Source organism: Furipterus horrens, unplaced genomic scaffold (assembly GCF_987537825.1).
Source record: "Furipterus horrens unplaced genomic scaffold, mFurHor1.1.pri manual_scaffold_8, whole genome shotgun sequence".
In the NCBI taxonomy this organism is placed as follows: domain Eukaryota; kingdom Metazoa; phylum Chordata; class Mammalia; order Chiroptera; family Furipteridae; genus Furipterus; species Furipterus horrens.
Window position 1 is genome coordinate 95,414,603 of NW_028327178.1, and position 22,124 is coordinate 95,436,726.

The 22,124-nt window shown below is 46.9% G+C and overlaps 1 protein-coding gene across 1 annotated transcript; it reads left to right on the top strand.

The window, feature by feature from the left end:
* Window positions 1-462: 462 nt before the first annotated feature.
* SACK1D (scaffolding CK1 anchoring protein D) lies at window positions 463-21,908 on the top strand. The gene is made up of 4 exons (XM_090286403.1): window positions 463-989; window positions 13,781-13,948; window positions 18,596-18,720; window positions 20,781-21,908. Exons 1-4 carry the CDS (start codon window positions 513-515, stop codon window positions 21,754-21,756), a joined length of 1,746 nt encoding a protein of 581 aa, XP_090142529.1. The 5' UTR covers window positions 463-512; the 3' UTR covers window positions 21,757-21,908.
* Window positions 21,909-22,124: the final 216 nt, after the last annotated feature.

Sequence of the window (22,124 nt, forward strand, 5' to 3'; positions counted from 1 at the left end):
CAGTGCGTAGGTCTGACCGCTCCGGGCCTAGGAGGGCGGGCCGGCCGGCAGAGGGAGCGCTAGGATGGCTAGGCTGCGTTCCCGGGCATCAGTTCGCGCTCTACTGCCTGCGCTGCCAACCTGGGCCGTACGGCTAATCAGGCTCCTCCCCTCTTTAGCTGACTGAGCAGATGAGTACCCGTAGCGCCCAAGCAGGAGTACGTCGGAGCAGGACGGAATCGCCAAATTGAAACTCCAGGACCAACCCGGGAACGAGAGCTAGTGGTGGACCGAACCTGCACCCAGTTGAGACGCGGGGCGGGCCCTGGCCGCGGGGCAGCCAATGCACATCAAGGGGGCGGGGCCTTAGCGGCGTGCACTGCGTCCGAACTCCACCGTTAGAGGAAGACAGCCAATGGGAGGGCTGGGGCGGGGCGGTGCGGCCAATAGCGCGGGCCGGTTTGATTCAAAGGGCCTATAAAGTGTCCTGCTGGAAGGCGTTCTTCCCAGCCTAGTCTGGTCCGAGCACCGCCATGGCTTTACCGACGGAGGGAATGGACGATCTGCCCGCTGCCTGCCTGTCGCCGGGCGGGCCGCCAAACCCAGCCGAGCTGTACAGTGAAACGCAGCGCCTGGCGCTCGAGGAGCTGCTGGCTGGCGGCCCTGACGCCTTCGCGGCCTTCCTGCGACGCGAGCGCCTGGGCCGCTTCTTGAACCCCGACGAGGTGTGCAACATTCTGCGCGCGGCCGAGCGGCCCCGCGAGGAGGGCGCGGCTGCAGAAGCCGAGGACTCCTTCGGTTCGTCGCATGACTGCTCGTCCGGCACCTACTTCCCCGACCAGTCGGACCTGGAGCCGCCGCTGCTGGAGCTCGGCTGGCCGGCCTTCTACCAGGGCGCGTACCGCGGCGCCACGCGCGTCGAGGCGCACTTCCAACCCCGCGGGGCGGGCGCTGGCGGCCCCTATGGCTGCAAGGACGCGCTGCGCCAGCAGCTCCGCTCGGCGCGAGAGGTGAGCAGCCCGGCCCCGGCCTCTCGGGACGCCTCGGTCCGCAGTCGGACGGAAGACCCTCTTCAAGGATGGGAAACAGGCCTTTTGGGAGCGCGGGTCACTGGCCCCGGGGTCCCCGACTTGCCCCACCCTCCATGCCACCCCTCGGATACCTGATCTCCCAGCTCCTCCTTAGGGTAGGGGAGAGTGGGAGGAGTCTCGGCCGCCAAGAATGCGAAATATGTCGGAGTTCCAACTCCTAACATTCACGTCCAGTGAGAAAGGGGACCAGAAATGCTGCCAGTTTCAAATTTTAGTTAAACCAAAACAGATTGCCAATTTTCCTGGCTGTCAGCCAACACTAGATCCCACTTTCAGGGGCTTCTTAGTAGCTGATTTATTTAATCTCATTTCCTGGGGGAAAGTTCCTTAAAAATTGTGCCTAGAGACAATTAAGGGGTATTAGGAACCTATTATTTCTAGTCACCTCCGCGTGTCTTATGTTGTAGAAAGCAAATACATACAAGAGTGGCATACATACACAGAGTGAAGGGAAAGTTGCTGCTTCTGTGAATGGGTGGGACAGGGGGTTGCTTTTCCACAGACTGGGTGATGTCCCAGTTAGCAGCGACTTCCTAAAATGCAAATCCCCTGCAGTAGTAGGTCGCCTCTATTCACCGTGGATTTTGGTGCGATTGGTTGTCTGCCTCTTAGTGTGACATGATACTGGGGTGCAGTGGGAGGTCTTGTCTTGATGCCAGCCTGGATGAGACTGCAGCTGGGTGCTGGGTACCTGGGGGTCAGGGGAAGAATGCAGCACACAATGTGGGTGGACCAGGCCCCGTGTTGGGGTAGACACCTTCGTCCAGAGCCATGGTCAGATGCTGCCTTGCTTGCTGACTGGCAGTGCTCGGCTTCCTAACTGTATGTGCCATGGAAGTGGCAGTAAAACCCTAGGCAATGCTAAGACTTGTTACGGATTGTACTTGAGTATGACTGTGGGTAATATCTATGCGTCAAGTCAAGTTGAAATAGCCAAGTCCAGGAACAGCCTGTAGCAGTTTCTGATGCTGGCTGTTCTTTGCCTGATGATGGGGTTGTAGCAGGTAGGGGATACGATAGGCTGGTACCTTGCCTTTGGAGAGTAAGTGTGGGCTCCAGCTTGCCAATATCAGCCCTGCAGTGCTTTGGCTGTGCTGAAGGTCCTTTTGATGCTGCAGACACTTGTGGTTTCAATGAGAGATTAAAAAGAAGGGAAAAGGCTCGACTGTGGGAAAGGTGTGCATTCCCAGGGCATACCTCCAAGATGAGAACGTGGGCACTTGGAACTTGAGAAAAGTAGTGGATGGGTCTCCATGAAAGAGGGATTGCCCTAGCCTTGTGCCCAGCTCTAATTTTCAATGGTAGTGAAGGGGCACTGGAGCTTACACCAGGGGAAAAACTATAAGCTTGTAGGCTGGCTCTAGAAGGGGCTCGAGGCCATTGCCCAGACTCCTTTGTCCTGGGGACATTCTGTAATGCTGAGGTTCCTGAGTAGAACCTCCTGTCCCCTTCTGTGTCCTAGTCCAGCCACACATTCATTTGTTTGAGATTCTGTATTTGGAACCTGGGTGATTTTAACTGATAAAGGTGGTACATTGCCTCTATGATAAGTATTTCAAGTGTCTCTGCCATATGCTCAGTTCTTGCTTTTTCATTGTCTACTGTGTATCAGGCACTGTACCAGGGGCTGGGGGCTGCAGGTGAAGAGCATGATCCTTGCCTGCACTTGAGAGTTGACAGTCTGCTGGCGAGAAGGCAGGAGAAGGTTGCTTCAGGCAGTAGGAGTGGGGCTGAAGAAAGAAAGCCTCAGGATTGGTGGCGATTTTGGAGCTGCATTCAGGAGGATGGGTGGGGCTTGCCAGGCCAGAGGTGTGAAACAGCCTGGCGTGTTTGGGAGGCAACCAAGTTTCTCCCTGCTGGAGCAGAGAGGCTGTGAGGGTTAGTGGTAAGAGAGGAGGCTGAAGGGGAACATGGGCCAGGCTGTCAAGAACTTTGCACACTACTTGAAGGAGCAGTGGAAGCCCTTGAAGGTTTAGAGGAAGGAGAGGAGCATGATCAGATAGGTGTTCCTGAGCAGCAGGAGAGTGGGTTAGAGAGGGGTGAGACTGGTATCCAGGATGGTTGTAAGGAGGAGGCCATGGGGTCTATGTATTAGAAGAGGGTCTGTGCTAAGGCATTGCTGGGACAGGGTGGTGGGGGCAGGGAAAGAATCTTAGGTAGAATTGAAGAACTTAGTCATTAGATAGCCTGGAAGGGTAGTGAGGGAGGGCACAGGAGAGTAGGCAAGGCCAGGGAGAGGAAGGTATAGGAGGAGCTGAGGAGGATAGAGATGTTTTAGCTTGGGTGGGTGATGATGCTACCAAATTAGAATATAGAAGGAGAATAAGGCTGAGGGTTGGGATGGGGAGATGAGTTTGGTTTGAGACTTGCTAACTGTGATGTCTCAGACCATCTCTTTTATTAAAAAAAAAAAAAGTCATAATGTTTTCTCTGCCAGGCATTGTTCCATGTAATCCCATTTTGCAGGTAATGGAATTGAAGCATAGAGAAGTTTAGTTGCCCTGAGGCCACCCAGCTGGTGAATGACGGAGCCAAACGGAGGCACAGCATCTGTTAACCACTGTCAGCCACCACACTCTGGCATGGGCCGTGTGGAGATAAGAAGTCATTTTTGTCCTCAGATGGACAGAGGCTTACGGAGGAGACAGGTAATAGAGAGCTAATCTGGTGGCTGGTCCAGTGCTGCTGTGTGTTGTGTACAGAGGAGGGGCCACATCCTTTGAAGTCCAGTGCCTGCAGCAGTGACGACTGTGACGATGCAGGACTCAGGCAATTTCAGGTTGAGTTGAGAAGCCATTCGGTATCTGCTGCGATGGCAGAAGCACTTGCTGGTATGATTGAGCACTTTCAGTGGGTCAGTGTCTGTGCTAAGCCCTTTTCCTGGGTTCTCTTGTTTACCCCTCCCAGGCCTAGGAGGAAGCCAGAATAAGGGAGGAACGAGGCACAGAGAGGTTAAGTAACCTGCCCAAGATCACGTGTTTAGGTGGCGCAGAGCTGGGCTCAAGCCCAAGTCTGCCTGGCTCCTGAGCCCATGCTCTTCATCACAGCTCCACTTGGCCTCCCTGCTGTGAGGAAGGGTTGCTATGTTGGTAGTTTTCAACAGGCTGAAGAGTTTTCATGGTTAAGATTTGGACTTTTAATTCCCACATGATATATCCTATGAACAGGAAAATGACAATGACAGTACTAAATCTGTCCTTTTCAGGAAGAAGACTGAAGTGGTCAGGGTATAAGCACAAGAAAGCAAGGTCACTTAGTAAATGGCAGTGTGTAGTGCTAGCTTTGTAGCCTGAATGGATTGTTCTGGGATAGAGTTCATCCTCACTCAGGACTTATGCTGTGTTTTTTGTTTTTTTTTTTAAGATTTTATTTATTTATTTTTTAGATGAGAAGGGAGGGAGAGGGAGAGAAACATCGATGTGTAAGAGATACATTGACTGGTTGCCTCTCTCACACACCCCCAACGGGGGACCTGGCCTGCAACGCAGGCATATGCCCTGACTGGGAATTGAACTGTCGACCCTTTGGTTCACAGGCTGGCATTCAATCCACTGAGCCACTCTAGCCAAGGCTCATACTGCGTTTTGAGCTGTTTAGTCTTCTTGGGCATCTGGCACAGAAGAGGTGCTCAGGAAATACTGTGGAGACCTATCATATGCACCTTTGATCATTCAGCTACATGCATTTGTAGGGGATGAGGAGAGGTAGCGAGGAAGATGATGAAACAGTTCAGGTGATTCTGTCTGCCCTTCTGTGCTGCAGGTACCTGTCTTATGGTACTTGTGACTAGGGCAGTGAATTTGTCAATTCCCCTGTTGGCTCCGTCTCTGTGTGCGTTTTAAAGTGTGGACATTCTGCCATACTAAGTGAGGTGCACTGTTTAAAAAACACCCAATTTATATACATCATGGCTTCTGCATACAAACTGACTACTGACCTTATGCTTAGCTGAGTTTCACCAAAGCGGGAGGAGATATGGAACGCTTTGGACTTTCTGAGAGCCGAGGTATTTGCCTCCTAAGGAGTTTGGAGGGTAATTTTGAACTATATAAGATTTTCCTCTTATACACCTACTCTAGACTCTATTCGTAAACTGTTGTTTGTTGGAAATCATTAGGTTCTTTGTCTCTGCTGCCGTGTGAATCATTGTTCATGCAGGTCTGATTCCCACACATCAAGTGGGAGTGGAGACCGTGCTGGAAGTGCTGTGTGCTCTCATTTGGCCATGTCTTTCTGCTCTGGCTGTGAGGCTGTACATGCTTTCTACATGGGAGTTCATGGCTGAAGCTCATCCACCAGGAGGTTCCTCACTCAGAGCCTTTGTTCTTACCAGCTGCCCACTCCCTGTGGGCTTTTGTACCTAAGAGGCATTTTTGCTGTGACCTCACCTTTGGGCATCCTTTTGATAACCTGAGCATTAGTAGAAGCTATCGTGTTGACCAAGAATCTTGCCAGGGGGAGTGGCAGCTGAGGAATCTGTTGGAGGCCCCTGGTGTGCACGTGGATGTGTCTGAGTTAAGGTTCTCCTGCTGTTGCTCAACTGTCCTCTGAGTTACAATAGAACCTGTGTGATGTGATCAGTTCCTGTTCCGGATGCTCATGTCAACCCAGGGCAGGCTTTCTCAACCTCGCCACTTCTGATGTTTGGGCCAGATAATTTTGTCCCAAGGGGCTGTCCTGTGCATTGTAGGGTGCTGAGCAGTGTTGTTTTTTTTTTTTTTAAATTATGGTAAAATATACATAACAAATTTACCACTTTTCAAAGTTACATTAAGGCCCTGGCTGGTGTGACTCAGTGGATTGAGTGCTGGCTGTGAACCGAGAGGTTCCTGGTGCGATTCTCAGTCAGGGCACATGCCTTGGTTGGGGGCCAGGTCCCCAGCTGGGGGTGAGCAAGAGGCAACCGATCCGTGTATCGCTTGCACACCGATGTTTCTCTCTCTTTCTCCCTCCCTTCCCTTCTCTCTAAAAGCAAATAAAACCCTTAAAAAAAAGAGTATACATTAAGTACACTCCCATTATTGTGCAACCGTCACTGCCACCCATCCGTACCTATTGAAGTCCCTGTCCGTCTTCCTCCCAGCCCCTGGCTACCAGCCACCATTCTGCTTTCTGCCTGCCATTCCATTTCTTTTATTTTTTCACCTTGCACCCATCAGAGTAGCTGTGGGATTATTTTGCAATTCCTTTATGGATATAGGATAAGTTTTCTCAAGAAGAAGAAGTAGTGGGTATATACTGGCTTTTTAAAAATCCTGGTGTACATGATAGAACCTCTGGACTGAAATTCAGTAGTAAAATATGAATACACATATGTAGTAGGTTATTTTTTTGTAGCACTAATATCACAGTAAAAGACTGGAAGAGCTCCAACACCCTTCAGGGGAGGATTGGTAAGTAAACCAACTCTTCTACACCATGGAGTACCCTGCAGCTCTAAAAAGGAAGGAGGACTAACTCTGTTTTCTGGTATGAAGTGTCTAGTACTGCAGTGACCAATACAGCACCCATTAACCACATGTGGTAATTTAAATTTATATGCATTAAAATGAAATAATAGTAAAAAATTCAGTTCCTCTTATCGCACTAGCCATGTTTCAAGTATTTAATGGTAACTTGTGGCTAGTGGCTGTCAGGTTGGATAGCATAGATACAGAACATCTGTCATTCTGGATGGTTCTCCGGACAATGTGTATGAACACATACACACGTGTGTAAACAATATATATATTTGCTTATATTAAATAACATGTTTATACATGCATACCCAACTTATTTATATTTAAAAAATGGAATAGCCCTGACTGGTGTGGCTCAGTTGGTTGGGCATCATCCCACAAAGTGAGAGGTTGCTGGTTTGATTTTGGTCGGGGCATATGCCTGGGTTGTGGGTTTGATGCCTGATTCGAGGCACCTGCGAGAGGCAAATGATCAATGTTTCCCTCTTTTCTCCCTTCCTTTCCCTCTCTCTAAAATAAATAAATAAATAAATAAAATTAATCTTTAAGAAAATGGAAGAATAGACCAAAAACTAATTAAAATTATTATCATAATGAGGAGGGAGGAAGGGAAAGAAGAAAAAGGAGGGAGGGAACAAAGATGTAATCCGGGATCTCTGAATGTACCTTGTTTTGTAGATTGGATTTTGAGACCAGGCAAATGTTTTCCGTAATTATAAAATAAAAATAACTCAGAATGGTAAACTGACAAGCCCCCTCCCTGGGCCTCCCAAAAACACCTCTCGATGTTTTTCCTTCCCTTTCTAAAAGCCCAGCCCACCTATGTGCTTCTGCCTGGAATAGTGCAGGGGAAATGCAGCTGTGTGTATTGTCAGCCCCTCCACAGGCCAGTGAAAAACCGGCTCCCCTGCCACCTGTCTTCCCTGAGAGGCACTGTGCCCCTTGCTGCAGATGCAGGCTCTATCAGCACTTTAATCTGCTACTTGAGTTGTTATTTGTATAATAATAGTCTATGAAATCTAGAGAGAAGACACAAGCAAATTTAGGTTTTGCTGTGGAAATTTACATTTTTTTGTTTTTAAACCCTGAAGATGGTATCAAGATAGTTAAAAAGATATTTTATGAAATGCCAAGGAGAGAGTTTCTGTTCTATTAAAAGATGTAAGAAATTGGAAGAAAATATGTCTTTTGCTTTTTTTGCAAGAGGGTCTTCAGAAGAAGCGGCAAGAGCCTCAGGAACTTGAAGGAAATCTGCTTTGGGTGTCATGTGGTAAGCGTGACGATTCTACGGACAGGCTATGTTGACCGCTGGACAGGTTGACGCATCTTGGTTGTATGCAGAACTTGGGTAGAATTCCAAGCATATTGCGCACGTGTCCTTTATGACTATGGGTGGAAAGGGAGGGAAACTGAGGTGCGGTAGGAAGGGTGATTGACACGAACATCCTGCCTCACGCAGAGGAAGAACTGGAATGAGAACTGGAATGGCTGATTGAGTGGCCCCTTGAGGCTGCTCATGTGCTAGGTCAGGCCCCAGACCAGCCCATCAAGGGTGCATGAATCAGACTTCAGAGCTGGAAGGGGCCCTGTTTGAGGACACTGAGCTCAGATAGAATGATTTGCCTGAGAATAGTGGCGGAATTGGGACTAAATTTGACTAGCTGCCATACGAAGGCTTTCTTTATGCCAGGAACTATCAAATGTTTACAATGATTCTCCCATTGACTGAACCAAACACTACAAGAAATGGGCAGTATTTGCATATTATAGAAGCTAACAGAACTTAAGTAACTTGCTAGAGGGTACATGGTGCTTGAAGGTGGAAGAGCCAGGATCCATGTCTTGGTCTAATTCTGTGGCATGTTCACATAACATCTTTGTTTCCTGAGATATCCTGATTTAGTCCATTCTGAGTTAGCAGTACCGTCTGCAGAGAAAAGGTGCCCACTGTCCTAGGGAGTTCTGAGTTTCCTTAATGTTCACTCTGAATTACTATTGCATGTTATTTGTAATCATCCTCTGTGGTGGGCTTGATCCCACGTACTTTATGAAATACCCTACTGATCCTTTCAGGATTTAGTCCAAGCTCTCAATCATTTGAAGGCGGAACATTATTAGACTTGTTTGAAGTAGTATTTAGTTAACACTTTCCCACCTAGATCTGGAGTCACACAGACCTGGGTTGAAATTCCAGCTCCTGCCTTTGCCTAACTGTGTCACTTTGAACGAGTTACCCAACCTCTCATCTGTGAACTGGGGATAAGAATTAATGGGGTTTTGAAATCTCTAGATGTTTCTTTAGAGCTTTTGTGCAAGAAGACAGAAAAGATTGCACTCCTATGTGAAAAGTAGCATAAACAGGGTTTGTACCCTTCCCAAAGACCGAGAATACCACGAGATTGCTACTCTGTGACAACGTGGACCACGCAGTTCCTTGGTATAAGTCAGCAAGGGATATTTGGTAGGGTGGGGTAAGGCTTGGGTTTTGTCACCTGCGATGATAAGGTGGGACTTGACACACAGGTGTGGCTGCTCCAGATGTGGCTGAAGAAGTATAGGAACAGTGTAGGCTACCAGGAATTATGACTAAGGTGCACTGAGCTTCAAATGGGTGTTGACACTGGAATAGGCTCTCAAAAGTCACCACTTACAGAGCTTTCTATAATAAAGTGGGCAGGCTCTGTAGCGGAGGCCAGGACAAGGCACTTGATGGCCATGGGATGCTTGCTTTCCTGATGTATCTCCTTCGTCTATCCTTATGTTATTCTTGGGGGAGGGAGCAGTGGTTGGTTTCTATGCATCTTTCAAGTCCAGGGGCACTTATGGGGCCCAACAGCCTGCAGTATGAACACCAACACCTAGGAGATATGTCTGGCCTTGGAAGCAGGTATTGTCTGGCTAGGTAGTGAATGAGTCCAGGTCATTGCTCAGCTCACTGAAGAGACTGTGCCCCAGAGGTTTGAGACGCCCCAGGTCTAGTTCAACTCTGTAGAGCTTGGTTGCATGGGGGCCGATGGGACTGAGGAGGGAGAGTATAGGGGAGAGGGCTTGGGTCTGGAAGGAAGGAACAAAGGAAGGAAGGAAGGAAGGATGGATTTCCTACTGATTGCTTCCACAGATAGGGCTGTCCTTCTACAGAAGTCTTAAGAGTCCTGCTGTAGAAGAGAGGAAGGGGTGTTGGGTACAGGAGTCGGGAAGAAACACTTTATCCATCCTCTAAACACCCTGTGGATGTTGGGGACCAGCGTTCAAATCCAGTTATTTGCTGTACATGCAGGAAAGGTTGAAACCTTAAAGCCAAACAGTGAAACCAATGGCAAATTAGATGCTTACTGCCTAACAAAGCTATTGTTTGTACAATTGCTTTATGGAATAGTGAATCTAAATTCCTGGGTCCCTGCCTCCAGCAGTTCTCCAGCCCTCTCTAACCCAGCCAGCAGGGCTGGCTTCCTTGGTCTCAGTTCCAGTGGTGCCCTGGGTGCACGTCTGTCAGCCCCTTGGTCTCTATTTTGGTGGCACCCCGAAGGCATGTCCATTGGCCCCATCACACTGTTACCCCTGGCTTGTCTCCTGTCTCCCTCATTAGAGTGGGTTTCTGAAGGACAGTGATTGACCCTAGGCCTTCAATGCCCAGCACCATGCTGGGCTCATGGTAGGCTCACTGAATATTTGAAAGAATAGTGGGATATGAGAGAGGCAGTCAGGTATCTGTGGTCCTCTAGTGAGCTTTACTCCCATTAAAATAAAAAAAATAAAAAATTATTTTAAAGAGGAAGGGAGGGAGGAAGAGAGGGAGAGAAACATCAGTCGATTGCCTCTCACGTGCACCCCAACCGGGAATGAGGCCTGCAACCCAGGCATGTGCCCTGACCAGGAATCAAACCAGTGACCTTTGGCTTTGCGGGACTATGCTCAACCCATGGAGCCACGCCAGCCAGGGCGCTTTATTCTCATTCTTAAACCTGTGCATGTAACACCCCTTTATGAAGATTTTACTGCCACCTCAAAATCAGTTTTGAAACCTCTCTCTCCAGGTTCTTTCTTTTCCTGTTTCCTGTTTGTGTAAACCTGCACCTTCCTCTGCCTCTTCCCACCCTTCCTTCTCTCCTTTCCTCCTCCAGCCCATGCAGTCCATTGCTTGGTTCTCCCATGACACTTCTCCCCTCTTTAACCCTCATTGCTTCCAGTGGCGAAGCCTCTATCACTAGTTTTCCCTCTTTTGCTCTTTAGTCCTCCTCAATGCTTGCTGAACCTAGGAAGTATCTAAGTGCCCGATGTGTTGTGGGCACTTGGGAACACGGACCTGTGTTGGAGGGGGTGGGGCCAGATCTCCAGCCTCTCTTCCAGCATCAGCCTCCTTTGTACTGTTGGGGTCTTCACTTTGAACTCATCGCTCCTTCCCTCCGTTGCTGTATGATACTGATTCCTTGGTTGGCATTCAAGGCCTTCTATGATCTTATTCATCTGTCTCCCAGTCATGTCCTGTTGCTCCCTTTCATGCATACTCCACGTGCCAGCCAAACTGGTACCTACCCCATCATTTCCTACCTCTTCCTCTGTCGTCACATGGCTTCCTGCCAGAATGTCCTCCTCTTCACTTCTCTCCTGTCCTACTCTAGTCCTTACTTGTGATTCAGCTCAAATGCCCTCCTTCCAGGACTCCTGTCTGCTCTTCTTTCATGAACAGCGAGCGCCTGTAGTAGGTCTGCTGCCCCCCTTCCCCATAGTGCCCCTTATTTAATTGCCTCTTACGGTGTGGCATTTTGCTTCCCTGCATCCCATGTCCTCTCTTTGCAGAGAAGTCAGGTCTGGGTCAAATCTTTATAGTCACCTTCCTGCCTAGCACAAGGGTTCAGCCCACAGTAGACTCTGAAGGGGTGCTGGCTGCATAACAACACCAGTTTCAGGCCTGAGCCCTTTCCAGGCTTTTGTCTCATTTGGTTGTCACAATAGCCTTTTGACAGAGATGCTAGTATTACCCATACCTTCCAGAGGAGGAAACTGAGCTCAGAGACATGAAGCAATTTGCCCAGGGCCACACAATTAGTAAACTGCAGAGCTGGGATTTGTGTCCCAGGCTTTTCTGCCTTTTAAACCACTGTGCTATGTGTCCCGTATGAATGGGATAGATAGCAACTCAGAATAGGACGTATAAAAGCCCCTCGGAGGATATAAACTTCTAAAGATGCCACCAATTGATAAAGAATCCTTTTTATTCTTTTAATCACTGTGCCCAGTGGGTTTCACTCTACCCCTTACCAAGAATAGCTCACAGCCAGGGTTTCGTCAAGGTTGTGGAGGGGAAGAAGAGAGAGAGACAGCTAGAGAGAGCAATGAGGTCCCTGGAGGAGGCATTTCAGGGTCGCTCCTTCTGGTAGATGAGACTCTGGGGTGTTGGAGGAAAAGCAAAACTGCCTCTCTGTCTCTGCATTTCTTCTTTAAGTCCCCCGACGCACCCACCACCAAATACTTAAGGGATACTGATTGTTGGGTACCATCCCGAGTCCTCTCATCCAGAGATTTATATCAGTCCCATTCAAGTGCCTCTGCTCCCATAGATGTGACACCTGTAAATGAATTACCTTAACGTTAAAAAGAAAAAGAAAAAAAGTTAATGTGATTATAAAAGACACGTTTTTACTGTTGAGGTTGGGAGGAAAGAAGCCCTGCAGCTGCACGCTGTAAAAGGGCTCCAGACCTTGGCTTCCGGGAGCAGTTTCCCTGGTGGACACCCCTGCTTCTGACGCCATTTGCAGGGACTCGTTTCTAAGCCTGGGTGTTTTGACCTCCTTGTTGGCTCTGCCAGTAGTTAACTGAGGGCCAGGGTTTAAACTGCAGAGGGTATGATTGGAGACTTTGTAGCTGGAGCAGCCTCTCCTTAGCAAGGAAAGCTGGGAGCTGGCGGACACCTCCGTGTTGAACTGTCTGGATGGCTCAAACTCTGGACTAGGAAAGTAAATCAATGAACAGAGAGTTAAGGGGTCTTTTGTACCTTGTACTTCATGTGACATTGTCATTTAGTTCTCACCAAAAGCCTATTTTGCAGCTAAGGAAACAGACATTTGAAATAGCTGTAATTTTTGCAAAGACACACAGCTGAGGCAGCTCTTAACTGTAACCTAATGCCAAGTGTGGAAAATGGGTCAGGAAGCATGAATGGAGCCATGTTTTTTGTTTTCTATTTTTTAATCCTCATCCGAGGACTTTTTTTTTTTCATTGCTTTTATGGGGGAGAGGGGAGAGGGAGATATGGAGAAAGAAACATCAATTGGCTGTCTTCTTGTACGCACCCCGACTAGGAATTGAACCCACAACTTGGGTATGTGCCCTGACCGGGAATCAATCCTGCGACATTTCAGTCCATGGGATGATGCTTCAACCAACTGAGCCACACCAGCCAGGGCTGGAGCCATGCTTTGGGGGAGAAGAAAGGATTGGTCAAGCTTCAGGACAGAATCCTTAGGATATATGTGTATTTTCATATTCTTGTTCTTGTGGGCTCAGACTGTGGACAGATAGATACTAAAGAACTATAGAGACCACCTTTCATAGCGGGGAGGCTGGCGCTATGGGAGCCATTTGTTTGGATCTGACCAGTGTTAGAGGCAGAAGTGGGAGGATCTGCTTGCCTGGTTTGATCTGTTTCAAGCCCTGAGTTGGTGGTGGACGGGGTGGGCCTGTCTCGATTGTAACAAACAATCAGAGCTTATGATCCAAAATCAGATAATAATCAAAATCACAGACTTAGAGAATGCTGTACCCAGAAGGGCCCTCAGAGAGAATCTGCTTTTTTTACAGACATAGAAAACTAAAGCTAGTATGGAAGCAACAGGCCCAAGATAACAGCGTGTTAGCCACAGAGCCTGGACAGCTTGCTCGTCTGAGCCGAGCCTGTGAGACAGGGGTTTTAGTAAAAGAAGTGCCGTTGAATGGAACAGGTTCATAGGAGGGCAGGGCGCAGTGGGTTAGTGTACGTTTCTCAGAAACTTGCCAGTGTGGAGGAGAGTGGCCAGCAGGCAGCTGGGAGGTTTAGCTGGGCCAGTCCAGATTTGTAGCCTCCAGTGGCCTCAGTGTCCTCGCAGATGGAGAGGGGAAAATCGATAGTGCAGAAGGAGGACGACAGGTACTGTAGGATGGGGATCCTTTCTTTCCCAGCTCTGAGATGGGGTCCGGAGTCCGGACAAGGAGCTGTAAGGTGCTGGTGCTGTGAGCTGACAGCTTGCTCTCCCTCTGCCTCGCCCTGCCCTGCAGGTGATTGCCGTGGTGATGGACGTATTCACAGACATCGACATCTTCAGGGACCTGCAGGAAATGTGTCAGAAACACAGGGTTGCTGTATACATCCTTCTGGACCAGGCTCTGCTCTCTCAGTTTTTGGATATGTGCATGGATCTGAAAGTTCATCCTGAGCAGGAAAAGGTTGGTGTTGCACTGTTTCTGGCTTCATTCCAAATAAGACTAGGACCTATCTACATGGCAGTTGGTACTGGTATCCCTGTTACAAGAGAGGCCACTGAGGCCACCAGCAAGGTGATTTATTTGCCTGAAGTCTCAGAGAAAAGAAACAGCGGAGTCAGGATTCAAACCTTGGCCCCTCCCCTGCATCATGCTGCCTCCTAACAAGGAGCCTGACTGTTGCGGGCCAGAGGCTGCCTCAGAAACTGCCACTTTTGATTGTAGTGCTGTACACTCCAGTTTTAGTCATAAGGACTGCCTTTTATGGCGCTCCTGCTCTGCCCTTGGCACTGTCCTAGGCTCTTGACAAATGTTCTGCAACTGAATCCTCACAGAAGCCCTTCTGAGTAAGGGACCTTCTACCTATGTTTTAGATCAGGAAGGGGTGACACAGAGAGCAGTGGGACTGGGGTTTGACTCCCCATCTGCCATGCGACCCCTCACGTCTCATTATTATAAAATTAGACTTTTTATGTCCTTTGCTCTGAGCATGAAAGTAGTTTGAACTTAAGTATTTAAATTAATACAATTTAAAGGTTATACAACTTAGCTGTCTTGGTCTCTTTAGTGCAGAGAAGAAAAATAGTCATACTTACTATACCATTTTTAAAAAAAATTAAGCAACTTAACATGTGAGCTTGAGAATTTAATTTATCAATTTAGCTCATCACCTGTGAGCACCTACTATGGGCTGTTCTAGGTACTGGAGATAAAGCAGGCAGCAAGATAAGCAAAGAATGTGGACTTTAATACTATAGGCTACTGCATAAGGGACATAAAGTTACTGCCTTGGTTTTGCAAAATTCTAGCTATTTAACTTTTCCCACAGAGTTCTTGTTGGTGTTTTTCCTAATGAGGAAACCGAGGATTGGGTTTAATTAGGTAGTTTCTAACTTGTCGCTAGTGCTACAAAGAAAATCACGATGGAGGTAAGATTGGACGTTGGAGACCCAATGAAATGAAGCAGTCTTGTGACCCAACAGTCAAATAAAAAATGAGATAAGGGTTCAAGGAACATGCAAGTCAGGCATGGAAAAGCGTACTGTCCTTTAGCCTCGTGTTCAGTCCGTGACTGCTCACATAGGGTCAGGTGAAGAAATTGAAGGTGTCAGTGTTTAATTTCAAGGCACTGTTTCTGTAATTAAAGCAATGTGTTAGCAGCAGGAAAATCACAGAATAGTTCTAGCCACAACTTTGATCAAGAAATTGGCTGTGATTCATCTAACTTGGCAGAAATCTAGTACTATCTGCCTATGCATTGCCCATTGCAGGTTGGTACTTTTGTGGGTGTCCAGATCCTCTGTAGAGGGGCTGAAGGGAGGTCTGTGCCCTGGCCTCACCAATTTTCATCATGTCTTAACTCCTTACTAGGGAAACACCATCTTCCCTGACTGCCTCCCTCACCTAGGCATTTCTATGCTGGTGAGCATGTGCCCTCACCGAGTGGGCACTGACTTCCTCCCCCAGGCCCTGCCTCTGTGGCTGGCTCAGATGTTCAGTGTCCTGTCTGTAGGAACTTAGTCACAAATTTGTGTGCAGGCCTCAAAAGTGCTTTGGCCACAGCCACAGAAGCCTGCGCAGCATTCAGATAAGTGCTGAAGAGTAAGATGAACAAAATCACGCCTAAGTCTGCTAATGATGATATTATTTCTTTCTTTATTTCTTTTTTTACGAGGTTACTTTATTTTATTTTTTATTTTAGTTATCTGTTTTTAGAGAGAGGGGAAAGGAGAAAGAGAGGGAGAGAAACATCACTGTGTGGTTGCCTCTCATGCGCCCCCAACTGGGGATCTGACATGCAACCTAGTCATGTGTCCTGACTGGGAATCGAACCAGCGACACTTGGTTTGCAGGCTGACGCTCAATCCACTGAGCCACAGCAGCCAGGGCTCTAATGGTGATATTTCTTATGCTTGTTACTACATGTTGAGACTTTGAAGCTCTGCTTAGGAATCATCACCTCCTCTAGGAAGCCCTTGCCTGTCAGCTCCATGTGTTCCTCTGTGAAAGTTAATAGCTTTTTAAAAATTTAAATTAATTTCCATTTTAAAATAATTCATGAGTTAACAGAGGAGTTACAAAAACAATATAAGCAATATAAGGAATTCATGAATACTCTTTGCCCAAATTCTGTAAATGTTACCATCTTACAAACCTCAGTACAAATTTGAAAATCAAGAAGTAAATGTGATATAATACTATTATCTGAGTGAAAGATTTTATAAATTTCACTGATCATTCCATGAAAGCCCTTTTCATTGTCCAGGATTCACTCTGGGACAAGAGCTGGCATAGTTCTGTCTCCTTAGCTTCCTCTCTGCTGAAGCTATTATTCTTCCTTTGTCTTGACACTTTTAGCCAGTTCTCTGTGGAATTTGGGTTTGTCTGATCGTTCCTCATGGTTAAATTCAGATTGTGCATTTTGGTAAGCATACCACTGAAGTGATGTTATCTTGCCATAGTTTTTTGTTTTGCCCCTTGTTTTTCTTTTTGAAGTAGTTATACATTCATAGAAATTGCAAAGATAACAGAGAGGTTTCCGTGGATCCTTTACCCAGTGTCCCCCAGTGGTTACTTCTATGTAACTTACAGTACAATAGCCATGGAAATTGACATGGGTATAATGTGTGTCTATAGTTCTGTGACACCCTGGCTGGTTTGGCTCAGTGGATTGAGCGTCGGCCTGCGAGCTAAGTGTCGCTGGTTCGATCTTCCAGTCAGGGCACATCAGAGAAGGAAAACTCTGACTCCAAAAAACCTCCGCTGCCTTGCGGCATACCTCTTCAGGGGAAAGGCTAAGGGAGTAAACCCCGACAGAAAATCTGGAGCCGGAGTCCCTAAGGCGGTTTGACGTTGTAGTCAACACCGGCAACTCCTGCGGCGCACCTGAAGCCAAGCTGTATTGACTCCGTCTTTCCCTTGGACCCTTCAGCTGCGAAGAGAGGGGGGGGGGGTCTGCTGCATGGGCAACAGCAGACCCTCCATATCACCCTGCCCAGGCTCTGTAGCTTCAGCTTCACTGGAGAGGACACTCCAGCGTCATCGCAAGATGTCGATTCAACACGGGAGGAGACAGATACTGTGTCACTCCCGAGTCGGACTGCACAGCCATTCTCGGCGGTGCAGATAGACTCTTAAGAAGCTACACCATCGTCTCTCGAGACGGACGGCTGCCGACGGATAGTTCTGTGCCATTTAATCACATGTACATATGTGTAACCACCACCGCCATCAAGAAACAGAGCTGTTTTACACCACTGACATCGCCCTTGTGCTACACCTTTATAGTCACATCTGCTCCCTCTCTGTGCCCTCCCCCCATCGTCTTTAACCTTGGCAACCACCAATTTGTTGCCTATCTCTGTAATTTTGTCATTTAGAGAATGTTATAGAAATGGGACCATATAGTATGTGACCTTTTGAAATTGGCCTTTTCCCCTGGGCATAAAGCTTTTGAGATCCATCTAAATTGTTGAGTGTATCAATAGTTTATTCCTTTTAACTGCTGAGTGGTATCACGGTATGATTGTGCCAGTTTGTTTAACCATTCACTTGGTGAAAGACATTAGGATAGTTTTCAGTCATTTATTATTATGAATAAAGATACAATGAATATTTGTGTACAGGTTTTTGTGTGGATATAGATTTTCACTTCTCTGGATGATGTTAGTCTTGCTGTAATTTTTAATCATTTGTTACTTTTCTCTCTCCTGTCTAGTTCTTGCAAGTCGAGAGTGTGCCTTATAGCAAGAAGCATGCATTATGTCTCTGTTGTCTCAAGGCCTGGTACTTAGTAGGGGCTTTCTTTGTTTGTGGAATGAATGAGAGAGTCCAACAAAAATCTTAAATATTTAATTTGAATGTATAAGATTTCTAAAGATATTTAGCTACTGATCTGCTCCAAAGAATGCAGATTGTCTTAGTATTTTGCATACCATTGTGTATACATTTACATGTGTCATTTTACAAAGATAATTACACATACACATGCAGTGTATAGCCCTAGTGTGTTACCAGTGTACCTTTCTGGTAAATACATACTTGTAGGAAATATGACATTGCTGAGTAAGACATGTGAGATGACTGTTTCCTGCCTTAAGTCATGTATTAGAGAAGGATCATCCTATGTTCTCTAGGTCCATTATGGTGTGGGGGTTGTTATTTATTGGTAATCCTACTTACCAAAAGAAGTAGGAGAAATATCAACTTAGCTTCTTTAAGCCTTTGTTAAGATGTTATTTATTATGAGCATGTTTCCTTTCATAATTTAATCTCCCGTGTTTTGTTTCAAAAATCATTTCTCAGATTCTGTTGTTTAGTATCACCAAAAAGTGAGTCTGCTTTTAGAGCACATGTACACTTGAACTAAGGGTCTCAAAAATAAATATAAGAAGCTGGCATATGAGAAGGCGGAGTAAATGTGAAGCAGCATTACTTGAGTCCTGAGAATCACCCAGCTAGTGTACCAGGTGCATTGTTACTGAATGGTGACCGTGAACCATTCATTGGCCAATAAATTTGTCTGTTTGGGAATTGTGAACTAAGCCCTCTTGTCTTAATCATCTCTTCACCAGATTGTTCATTTCTTTTTCCCCACTCTCCCGCCAACAGCTGATGACAGTACGGACTATTACAGGAAATATCTACTATGCGAGGTCAGGAACTAAAATTGTTGGGAAGGTTCATGAAAAGTTCACATTGATTGATGGTGTTCGAGTGGCTACAGGCTCCTACAGGTAAGTTTCTCAGCAGTCCATGCTTATTAATCTAAACTTTTTAGAAGGAGCAAGCTATGTAAAGGCAAAAGCTTTTTTCACTTCTCAATGTGAGGCTTCATATTTTCTGAGATGTGTGTGTCTTTGTGTGAGTAGGTTGATCAAAGTCTCCTCCTGTGGTCCACAAAACTTAAGTCCAGAGGTCAAAGTTTGCCTGGAGACCCCACAGTGAGTGAGTCCTAGATTCAGGCCTCAGCCAGGCCCCCACAGTGGATGAATTGGGGGTTAACACTGTCATGAACAGTCCCGAGTCTTGTTCCTTGGGTACTTTGAACCCCTTGTTCCTGCTCACTTGAAGGAAAGGGCAGTCTCAGGCATAGGTATCAGTGTACAGGGCAAAGCAGAAGCTGTCAGCTAACACTTTAGTCCTTCACCTTGCTTCAAGCCTTGTAATCTAGTGCTTTAGTCTAGAAGGGGCTGATCCACGTTTCTGGCCCTACCTTTGAAGTCTCACTCTGGAAATGGCAGCTTAAGGGAGAGTGCAAGGAAGCAGAATGGAGGGTGGAGGTAAGGAACGGTTAACACCAATCTCCAGCAGTTCAGACATGCCATTTTTTTCTCCTGTGGCTTTGGTGTTTGGCCACCTCTGCATTTGATTGTCTGATGGGGTGCATGAGGTATGTCTGTCGAGCTTAAAAATGAAAATCTCATTTTTGAAGAAACAGTCATTCCTGAGTGATAATTATGTGTCAGCCCTGGGTAGAGGTGGCAGATTTGTGGACGCTGAGGCGATAAAATGAAGAAAATCTGATGCCTTCTCCAGCAGTACCGTCAGTGCTCGGGAAGCAGTGTGCACTCTTCCTTGAGACTTCTTTCAGAAGAAGTTTTTAAATAACAGGAGGAAACTAGATTTTCACCCAAAGAAGTATTTATCTATAGCCAAACTGAGCTCAACTGGTTTTTGGCTATTGTAAAATATAAAAATATAAAAACTACTCTCTACAAATGACATATGCTACCATCAAGGATGAGGACGATGATAGCTTTCATTTGTTGCAGAAATTTTATAATCCTGGTATTAGATAGGTATCTTATTTATGTGATCTTGTTGAGGCTTTTCAAAAGAATCTCCCTTCTCTATCAGTGGGGTGATTGTAAGAACAGAAAGCTAACTCAAACTATGCAGATGGAGTTTACTGACTCATCTGACTTAGAAGTGTAGAAGGATTTTCAGCTCTTCTTGACCAAAAGGCCCTACATTTATCAGAACACTCTCCTGGTTCTGTTTTCTCCAGTTGGTCTTTATTCTCGGTCACCCTCTCCATTTGAAGGCAAAGATCCAGGCTTTCTTATGTGGCCTTTAATAGCCATCTCCCAAAGAGGGAGAGTGTTTTTCTCAGCACTGGTATCAATCCTTGAACAATTACTTGGCCCGAGGTAGGTCACTTGCCCACCCTGGGTAACTCCCTGTATCCAAGGGGATAGGATAGTCTGACCAGCCTGGTGTCTGCCCACCCCTCTCGTGATTGGAGAGGGCGCATAAATGAAGGCCTTCTCGGCCAGAGTGGGTATGGGTTCTGTCACCAGAGGAGGGAAGGGGGATGCTGTACAGGCAGGCACAAATGGCCTAATCGGCTCTAAATGTGCTTCCAGTAACAGCGCCGTTGTTAGAATAACAAGTCTCCTTTGTGAACTTGACAGCGCTGGGGGAGCACTGAGCACTGCACGGACCATTCTTAAGGACTGGGCCTGGTCTAGGGTCTACCACAGCTTCCTGCTGTGAAATCATGAGCCAGTGTCCTTACTTTGAAAAGGAGGGCACTGGCCTAAATATTTTAGAAACCCATTTAGGTTTTAGTGTGTTGGCTAAACAGTTGGCCTTCTTACTTTTATGTTAACTTATACATGTCATATGCCTGTATCAAGGCTGGTTGAATTCACACTGCATGGTAGGTATGTTGTCATTAGACTTATGACTCTTATGTAGTAGGATAGCTGGGCTTTATTGCTCAGATTGACAATAAGTACATTAATATTGCTTATTCTTAGCAGTTTCTGTTTGTTTGTTTTTAATCCTTAAGTTTTACATGGACAGATGGCAAATTAAATAGCAGTAACTTGGTCATTCTGTCTGGCCAAGTGGTCGAACACTTTGACCTGGAGTTCCGAATCCTGTATGCGCAGTCAAAGCCCATCAGCTCCAAACTCCTGTCCGGCTTCCGGATCAGTGGCAAGTTTGACCATCTAGTTGACCCGCAACCGCTATCCAAGACGCTCACGTTGGGCAATCTGCTGCGTCAGCGGCTGGCCAGGTTCTTAACGCCCCCTAAGAAGGCCGAGCTGCAGTGTGGGGCGCCCACGAAGAGCAGGGCAGAGGCGACACGCCACGACTCTGAGTCCTCCACCATCGATGAGGAAGACTACTTCAGCAGCCGCAAGGATGAACTGGAGGGTGGGAAGGTGACTGATGCTGCCACTCAGACAGAGCCAGGAGGGGAGATGCCAGCAGTGTGCGTGAGTGACTCGGGAACGCAGACCAGCACCACCTTAGCCACCAGTGCTGGGACCCAGACCACTGTGGCCACCAGGGCAGCAAGCTCCCAAACTGTGACTCGGCTCAGGTCGGCCACCACCCAGACTGATGTGGATGAGAATGTTCTCTTTCCTCGGGGAACCCAGTCTAAAGAAGCATCACCTGTATCAAAGGTGTCTGTCTCGAGATCTTCCAGTTTGAAATCCCATTCCTCGCTGTCTTCCCAAGGCTCTGTGGCAAGCTCCATCGGCTCCCAGAGCTCCATCAGAGCCACCGACCTCGTCCTTCCTGGACATTACAAATACTGGGGCGCTCCCTACTTTGACTCGTTTAGAAACGTGAATAAAGAGCGACAATTCCACTTTTCTGGCATCAGGTCCCGGCTCCATAATATGCTGGCCATACTCTCAAGGAGAACGGTTCTTGCTGAAAGCTACCTTGGCTTTAATTCTGGAAATTTTACCAGAGCACCAGTTAATTTTCTGGCTGTGAGAGATACTCCCCTCCACCCCTCCTATCAGTGACTGCCCGGTGTCCACAGCCTCCTCGGTCCTCCAGGCTCACAGCAGACATCATCTGAGCATCCTGCTTTACAAAATGCCTCCTGTCCCTGTTTTTCTTTCACCTCTCAGTCCCCCTGTTTGTCTTTGAATTCTATAAACTGTACATTATTTTCCATGCTTTTAGTTTTATTTTTGCCACGTATAAAACAGATCTTGGTTTTATGGTTTAAACACTATGGGTACAGTTTCTTTGCACAATTTTAATATTGATATCTCTTAAAGAGAATGTTTAGAGGTTCTCAGGTAAGAGAGATAAAACATGTTTTGCATTTTTCTAGATTTGTGTATTCTTCTGTTTTTGGTACTTTGAATCACTAATTTTTATGATC